Source organism: Nicotiana sylvestris, chromosome 2, assembly GCF_000393655.2.
Source record: "Nicotiana sylvestris chromosome 2, ASM39365v2, whole genome shotgun sequence".
NCBI classification, from domain to species: domain Eukaryota; kingdom Viridiplantae; phylum Streptophyta; class Magnoliopsida; order Solanales; family Solanaceae; genus Nicotiana; species Nicotiana sylvestris.
Genome location: NC_091058.1, coordinates 204,466,998 through 204,476,060, shown reverse-complemented (window position 1 = coordinate 204,476,060; position 9,063 = coordinate 204,466,998). Strand labels below are relative to the sequence as shown.

The 9,063-nt window shown below is 34.3% G+C and overlaps 2 protein-coding genes across 2 annotated transcripts; both read right to left on the bottom strand.

Moving 5' to 3' along the window:
- Positions 1 to 1,095: 1,095 nt before the first annotated feature.
- On the bottom strand, positions 1,096 to 3,611 carry LOC104215785 (uncharacterized). Its single transcript, XM_009765683.2, has 3 exons — positions 3,409 to 3,611; positions 2,291 to 2,623; positions 1,096 to 1,556 (listed from the first exon to the last, which is right to left on the bottom strand). The coding sequence occupies exons 1-3, from the start codon at positions 3,464 to 3,466 to the stop codon at positions 1,318 to 1,320; spliced, it is 630 nt and encodes a 209-aa protein (XP_009763985.1). The 5' UTR covers positions 3,467 to 3,611; the 3' UTR covers positions 1,096 to 1,317.
- A 1,328-nt stretch (positions 3,612 to 4,939) lies between these two features.
- On the bottom strand, positions 4,940 to 8,250 carry LOC104215786 (tubulin beta-8 chain-like). The gene is made up of 3 exons (XM_009765685.2): positions 7,763 to 8,250; positions 6,366 to 6,635; positions 4,940 to 5,807 (listed from the first exon to the last, which is right to left on the bottom strand). The coding sequence occupies exons 1-3, from the start codon at positions 8,154 to 8,156 to the stop codon at positions 5,134 to 5,136; spliced, it is 1,338 nt and encodes a 445-aa protein (XP_009763987.1). The 5' UTR covers positions 8,157 to 8,250; the 3' UTR covers positions 4,940 to 5,133.
- Between the last annotated feature and the right edge of the window lie 813 nt (positions 8,251 to 9,063).

Genomic DNA, 9,063 nt, shown 5'->3' with positions numbered 1-9,063 from the left:
ACCTTCAAAGTAGAGCAAGGTCAGCGTACAGACCCTACTTATGAGATTATATTGGGTTTGTTGTTTACGAAAGAAAATATTGAACGAGAGTTTAACTAGTGCAAATTTTCTTTCTACATAATTATTACTTATAAGGTAATTTTTATAATATGTACTAATTGGTAAACTTATATCAATAGTATTATTAATTAACATGTTAATAGATAAAACAACACTAATCATGTAAATTTCATTCCAATGTCATGTAATTAAGTAGTGATGATGTCATGGAAAATATATAGGATATGGGATTAATACGTATTTAGACAAATGCAACTTCTTGTGTATACACAGTTGGTGTCAAGTTGCATAGAGATACGTCATTTATATTTTTAATATGCTTCGTTGCCAAATCCGCCAGATAGCCTGGGAGTTAAGTTCCACAATATCACATTCCGCGTTTTGAAAGGGGCGTGAAACAAGACGTTTTACTTTAACATAAGGCGAAACGTAAGGCCCGAAACATTACTCAGAGTTCCTACAGTTTCTTCCATATTTTGAATTATATAAAAGACCCCTTGAACTCTTTGAGAGTTCATACCTAAATATGCTTCTATCCCCCCCCCCCCCCAAACTCTAATTTTTCAAGGTTAATAACCCCCTAAAAACTAAGAAGTACAATTTTTAACCTTGAAAAGTAATAGTTCAGGGAATAATAAAAGCACCACATAATTTAGACATGAAACTCGCAAAGCAATTATACTTTAGTGTGTGTTTTTATATATTAACTCAAAATTTAATTTTAAAAGAAATTTTGATGATCGATTACGGTTTTCATTAAGTTTGAGACAAGGGGCAAGAAGGTTGCGTGAAAGGTGTTGATCCTTAGCACATCCTACTTCTTGCAAGAGTACTATTGTGTGACCTTAAGTTTTCTTTTACTTATTCTACTATATGAGCCTCATACAGCGCTACGCTCCTTTAATATGATGAGAAGGCTACTCTATTTCCTGTATCAATCTTCATCTATTTCTACGTTCTTTTTAATAGCTAGATTTATCGAGACATTGTTTGTATCACTTCATGCATAACTTCCATTCATTAATAAGGAAAAGGAAAAAAAAAAGTGAAAATGGATCAGATTAATAATAATAAAAATTCATACATAAGTAGATGATATGACAACAAAAGTAAAATAATCCCCAAATATTTCTAGATTATTTAGCAAGTAAAAGCAAACAACAATAAGGAAAATTCAGAGCAACATGAACTCCTTAGTAACATGGCCACATTATACTGGAGAAGCTTCATGATCAGAAATGGTACATTACTTCAGAATCACCATGGGGCAGCAGCCTCCATATCATCGAATGTGATGGCAGGACTTGCAGCAGGGCCTTCACTCAACTGACGGCCATATTCGCCGCTGTATCCAGTACTGGCGGCGGGTCCTTCAGTCAATTGACGGCCATATCCGTCCGAGGCTGGTGCCAACGCTGCACCTGAACTTTGGATTTGGCTCATTTCACGGCGTCCGTTTAAATTTTTCCCCTTACAAAATGCTGGCAAATATACCCCTGCCACAAAGCACAAAATATTATAAGGATCTTTACATAAATAGCCAATTGACAATAATCAAGATATTCAAACTCAATTACGTTGCAGGTTGAATTGTAAGCATCTATTATAAGTTGTATCCTCGGAGCCATAAGACAATTTAATGTTAAAATAACGTTTGTAACTCGGGGCAATGTTTTTTGTTACTTAAACAAGAAGGAAATGTATAGCTTAATTACCAAAGTTTGCTAAAAATTAAAGGTTTTAGTCCATATTTTAACCGCTTGTAGCAAGTTTCTAGTAGTTATCTGGTAACCATATAGTGTAAAAGTTCTTTAACGCTGTCAATATTTAAAAGTTAAACTTAGATGACTGTTCAAAAAACCTTTACACTATCGGTGTATTTTAACATGCCGGAACAAATTACCTGCTTTATTCTGGTAGGTTACTAATCTCACTTGTTATCGACGATTACCATATCCTCCACACATTCAGTGTGATCTTATTTGCACTATTGCCCCATCATAGTTGTATTGTGCTATTAGATTAGTTATATGTCTCCCCTGCCCTGTTAGAACAGTCTGGTTTGTAACAACACAACCTGAAAGACAGAAGTCGTTCCTAATGGGAAGTTTCTAGTCATCTTTCTTGGGGAGCAAGAAAAGACTGTTATTATCTTTTAGGTGATCGGATAGTGTAAACCTTCTAAAACAACATAGAAGTTAAAGACTTTGAAAGTTAAGAAATGGAATACCTTCTCCCAAAGCCAAGTTGTAGTAAAGATCAACAATGTTTGGGCACTTTTGGTAACATTGTTGGGAGCAAAGCTTAGAGGTAAAACTTGATTCAAGAAGAGAATCAGAAGAAATGCCAACAGAGTCTCTATTAGCTCCACAAGCACTTATGCACTCATCACTTTCAATCCAATTTGCTATGCCATTAATAGCCACTACTACCTCTGAGGTCTTGCATTGATATCCTGTTGTTCCCTCGCTTGATTCATAAGTCTCCAAAGTGCATCTTTTCCCTGAGAAAGCAACTGAGTAGGCACACTTTCCTACTGACAAATCTTCACATACAATTTCTCCTACATTTTTCAAATAATATTAGGAAATACAGATACAAATTTTGTCCACACACACAATATATATATATATATAGGGGTGTATGTAGCATGGGCGAAGCTACATTTTCATAAAGGTGGTCAATTGAACACCCTTCGTCGAAAAATTACACTACGTATATAGGTAAAATATTAGATTTTAGAGGTATATGACATATATTGAACACCCTTGTTGGAGAATTTTTTTCACTTCTTTCAAGTTTGAAAATAAATTTCTGGCTCTGCCACTGGTATTAGCCCTATAACACCGGGTTCAATTGAACCCATAATTTTCGACGCGGAGTACAAATTTATATGCAAAAAATTACTAAAATCGTAATAAATTATTGATATGAATCCATAACTTTAAGGATATAATGAGTTCAGTAGTAAGAACCTTAAAGGTTGAACCCATAGAGTTTAAATCTTAAATCTGCCTCTGTATATATTGTACAACTACCTAACCTACCAAGCACTAGATGGAGATTTAATCTCATGATCCTCCTTCTTTTATTTGATATATAGAGAGAGAGTTAGACTTTTCTATAACAAATATTTCTATAATAACATTTTAGTATAATGGCCAAGTTTTCTTTGGAACCATTTTTATGTTATACTATAATAATAGCACTTCACTGTAGCAGACAAAAAATATCGAAACAAATAGGTTGTTATAAGAGGTTTGACTGTACATGAAGATGGAGATGTATTCCTATTAAGATTGATATATAGATTATTTTATCAACAATATATAAAAGAAGAATACATACCATTACCAAGAGCTCCATGGATGAGAAATGAGAAAACAAGGAAGATAATGAGCTCCATATTTGGTAAAGAATTGAAGGCTTTCTTCTTAGGGGAAGTACAAAATGCAATAGGAGAATTTGCTGGTGATTAGAAATAGAAGAGAAATGGGTGTTTATATAGGCAGAATTCAGATGAGTCCAATAAGAAATGCCACTCAATCATTGTGGAATTCGTTTTGGATATAATTTATACATACTGATAGAGCGAATAATTTTTAAATTACCAGTAATGGTTATAGTACATTGCTAGTGCCTTTGCATTGGATTGTGTAAATAGTGTCGCTTAATTGTCATAATTCAGTTTGTAAGTGGGTTGGGTCTATGATTTGTCGCACTTTTACGTATTTACTTCGTGTTACAAATTGGTATTTACTTTCTATCCAACCGGTAATGCTTGTTTCGTGAAAGAATACTCTTTCCTTCCCAATTTATGTGATACTTTCGGATTTTGAGAGTTAAAATTCTTAATTTTGATCGCGAATTCAGACATAGAATCTTTAAAAAATTTGAAATAAAATTTACATATTTTGAAGCTACGATGAAATTGGCTTTTACATAATTTTATCTTAATTTTTCTTTACGTAATATGATCAGTGTATAAAGATTAGATTCATTATTATTTTTGGTTAATTTAAATTGTTGTTATGTTTGGAATTTGGCAGTGTGGAAGTGATTTGTCTTTGCATAGTCAGCCGAATGGAGACCTTTTCTTGTTCAAATATAAAGCCTGCAGAATGGTGTTTTGGATTTGTTTTCTTCCCTTATTTCAATGAGGACAATTTTGCGGAAATACCAATTGCCATTTGTCTTTCTTTTATTTTCCAAAATTCACTCAGTGAAGTTGTATACTGGAATCTCATTTTTCTATTTTCTTGAAGAAATATTTGTATTATACACACACAAAAGATTGACTTAAAAACCAAAGTTACTCGGTCCATTCAATCAACGACAATCTCAAACGACGGTATAAAATAATTCGTATTTGTTTTGCTCAATTCAAATATTCAGTACTTAAATGATTCATTATAATTAATCCATTTTTACACAGGTGAATTTCATTTGTTTTCTTCCGTTGTTTCGATGACAATTCAGCGGATCTTCCAATTGCCATGTGTCTTTCTTTTAATTCCAGATGCACTAAGGTACGTTGCAAACTGGAATCTCATTTTCTATTCGATACGCTCGAGCCAAATATTCAACTTTTAGATGATTCATTATATTTAATCTATTTTCTAGTTAAGCTAAAAGTAAATACTAAAAGTTGGTAAACCTTAACGAATGCCTATTGGCAAACTAGAAGTCAAATAACAAGATCAATTGACACACGAAAGTTATATGACAAGATAAAAGCAATTGTATCTGTGTCTAACATCTTACGTTTATGTATATAACCGTGATAATCATAAGCTCAAACATTCTACTGGACATTATGTAGGTATTAGAAGTATATACCAAGTACAACATGCATTATCATCAACCAATCACAGACATCTTAGCATAAGCAACAAAATATTCAATTTGCAATTAAAGGATAGTGAGACAAGTTCAACAAAAATACAGGTTAGTCGCTTTCTCTTCACTACTAAAGTTCAATCTCCTCCTATGGGTATGGTAGTTGAGGTTACATCCACAGTTGAAAGGAACTATTGCTTAAAATATAAGATAAGATTTCCAGGCATCAGCACACTATTCATGATATGCTTCCTCTTCATCCTCATATCCTTCATCCTCATCTGCTACTGCATCTTGGTACTGCTGGTACTCTGAGACCAGATCATTCATGTTACTCTCTGCCTCAGTGAACTCCATCTCATCCATTCCTTCCCCAGTGTACCAGTGCAAGAAAGCCTTCCTCCTAAACATGGCTGTGAATTGCTCACTGACACGACGGAACATCTCTTGAATTGATGTTGAGTTTCCAATGAAAGTTGATGCCATCTTCAGACCAGTTGGTGGAATATCACAGACAGTTGATTTGACATTGTTGGGGATCCACTCAACAAAGTATGATGAATTTTTGTTCTGCACGTTAAGCATCTGCTCATCAACTTCCTTGGTGCTCATCTTCCCCCTAAACATAGCTGATGCTGTCAAATAGCGGCCATGCCTAGGATCAGCAGCACACATCATGTTCTTCGCATCCCACATTTGCTGAGTAAGCTCAGGGACAGATAAAGCTCGGTATTGTTGTGAACCACGTGAGGTAAGTGGAGCAAACCCAACCATGAAAAAGTGAAGACGGGGGAAAGGAATGAGATTCACAGCAAGTTTCCGCAGATCAGAGTTAAGCTGGCCAGGGAATCTGAGGCAACAAGTAACTCCAGACATGGTTGCAGATATTAAGTGATTCAGATCACCAACTGTTAGAATATTAAAGCACCATCAGGTAAGGGAAAATTTTCAAAGTAGCTGCAGAACAAATGATCCTCAGCATAAAGCATATTAACTGGTCATAATTGTTGCTAAGCAAACACAACCAACCAACCATGTCTCAATCCCAAATGAGTTGGGGTTGGCTAAGCAAATACACTACATAAAATTTAGTTATGGATGCAAATTAAAGGGAAAAATATATAAGAATAACCAGTTGATGAAACACAATGTTTTATTTCCATCTCAAGGATGGCCATGGTTTCCCAGTTAGTTTATAAATAGTTTAGTTATTGAGATAACATGTATTCAGCATTCAGTATTCTCAATACATGAAAGATTGATTGGGTGTTAGATTTTAGAAAGTAAGACCAAAAATATAAATAAAAATGGTCACAATTCTGGGGAGGCTATTGGGCCTAATGAGAAAATTAGTTTCAAAACCAGACACCCTAAAACACAGTGAAGACTCTATCATCATGTCTCAAGTTGAAATAGACCCCAAGGATATTACACAGATGTCATTCGTATGAATCAAGGATACTTACAGCTAGGAGTTGTAAGTTTGAGGGTACGGAAACAAATGTCATAGAGTGCCTCATTATCAAGAACCATGCACTCATCTGCATTCTCCACAAGCTGATGAACAGACAAGGTTGCATTGTAAGGCTCTACAACAGTGTCCGAGACCTTTGGAGATGGGAAAACAGAGAATGTCAGCATCATCCTGTCTGGGTATTCCTCTCTTATCTTTGAAATGAGAAGTGTCCCCATTCCAGACCCAGTCCCTCCTCCCAGGGAATGGCACACCTGAAACCCTGCATACAATTTCACATATAAGCAACAAAGGTGCGTGTATGACTATGTGTACATATAAGGAGGGGGGGGGGCTCAAGCACATCCCATATGAATGAAACAATAGAACTTCCAAACATAAACAACAATGTTGCATGAATGAATATGTGAACGTATAAAAAAGGGGTGGGGAGAGGAGGTCTCAAGCACATAACAAAATAACTAAAACAATAGAATATCTGATAATGAAACCAAGCCCACAAGTCAATAGATCATGATATGTATAAGGCGTCAAGAAAACGCCTTTTAGCAATCATAACTTTCAGCTCCTTTGTGCACAACATCTAAAACAGATACAATCAACTTAGGACCCTCGGTTTAATGACCAATCATTCATTCAACGCTACATAATTCGTCTTTTAAAGCAAATCTGGTCTCTCTAAAGCTAGAAATTTTCTAAATCTCTCAATTATTCATTCATGAATATACAAAATGCCAGACATAGATTAAGGTAATTACAACAACATAGACTACATTCATATATCTAAAGGAAATTACAAGCTCATCTGAAAAGAATAAAAATAAATCACCATGAATAGATTCATCAACATGCACATAAAAATTTAAACACGCCTCAAAGGCTGTCAAATTTCTTCTTCTCAGATGAATAAAACCATATAACTTACGATACAATAAACAATCACCATGAATGAACAAACCAGGATAAGTGAGACATATAAACAAAAACCTAATAGAAGATCACAATTTTCAGCATCTCAATTAACATAATAATAGCACTTGTGATATTAAAAACAGTCGACAAGTTAACAAATCAGGATATGCATAAACATAAACATTTAAAGAAAGCCTCGTGGGCACTAACAATTTTCAGTTTCACAATAAATAGAATCATAGAACTTAAAACAGTCTCACAAGTTAATAAATCAAGATATGCATAAGCATTCAAAACAAACAAATTGTAGGCAATCACGGTTTAATAAATCAGAAATACACAAACATTCTAACAAACACCTTGTAAGCAATCACAATTTTACGCTTCTCAAATGAACAAGATAATAAAATTCACAACAATAAAAAACAACCAGCACAAGTTAATAAATCAAATATGAATAAACATTTTAACAAGCACCTTGTAGGCAATCACAATTCTCGGCTTCTTTACGAACAACATCGAGAACCGAATCAATCAACTCAGCGCCCTCAGTGTAATGACCCTTAGCCCAATTATTCCCCGCACCAGACTGGCCAAAAACAAAGTTGTCAGGCCTAAAAATCTGACCATAAGGCCCAGATCTAACACTGTCCATAGTACCAGGCTCTAAATCCATAAGAACAGCACGAGGTACAAAACGCCCACAACTCGCCTCATTATAATAGACATTTACCCTCTCAAGTTGAATATCCGATTCCCCATGGTACGCGCCGGTGGAATCGATCCCGTGCTCCGCGCACACAACCTCCCAGAACTTGGCCCCAATTTGGTTGCCACATTGGCCACCTTGGATATGGAGGATTTCACGCATTTTATTAGGGTTTCGTTCGAAGGAGGGAGGAGAAAGGGAGAGGATAGTTGGTGGATTTTCTGTGTGAGAAATGTGAGAGGAGAAAAAGGGATAATGAGGAGTTTATATAGTAAGGGTTGTTTGGAGGGGAGGGGGTTTGTGGTTTTTGAAATTTGAAATGTTTGAGTGGTGGGAAAATTTAAGTCCGGACTGCCGGACAGGTGGGTGGGTGGTACTATTTGAAGACGTTATGTGTAAGCGGTAAATAATCTACGGTTTAGTTTGTGAAAAGTGAAAAAATTAAATTTGAAATAATTTTCTATTAAAATTCTTGTTTATGTAATGAAATATATTTCAGATCGATTTGTAACTTGGGTATAATTTAAAACTTGAATTTGGTCGTGAATGAAAAAGAGATCATTTTGATTTTACGTTTAGTTGTCAAAATTACTTTTGATATATGATGTTTATTTTCCATCGAGTGTGAAATTAATTTAATTCTTATAATTTAATGCATTTATTGCCTAATTTAATGACATTTAGCCTCCTCCCTCTCATCTTCTCTAATTAGTATTAAAACCCGTGCGATGCGCAAATATTTTGATAGAGTATTAATCTTATGAAATTATAATATGATTTAATATTATTTTAATAAAATTTAGTTGCTATTTTATTTTGTAATGCAGCGTGCATAAATAAAACAAAATCTATATAAATTTAAAGAATACACATCATATGGTAATCAAATAAATTATTTTATTCTTATTTAATTCTTTAATAAATTAGCAAGTGCTTAGTATTATTTATTTTTTACTAATGTGATTTTTTATTAACTTGTCAATTGTCCTAATATTTTGTCACTATTTCTTTTAATATAAAATAGATATATTTTTCTTACTCTAAAAATATTTTTACTTTTTTAAACTTA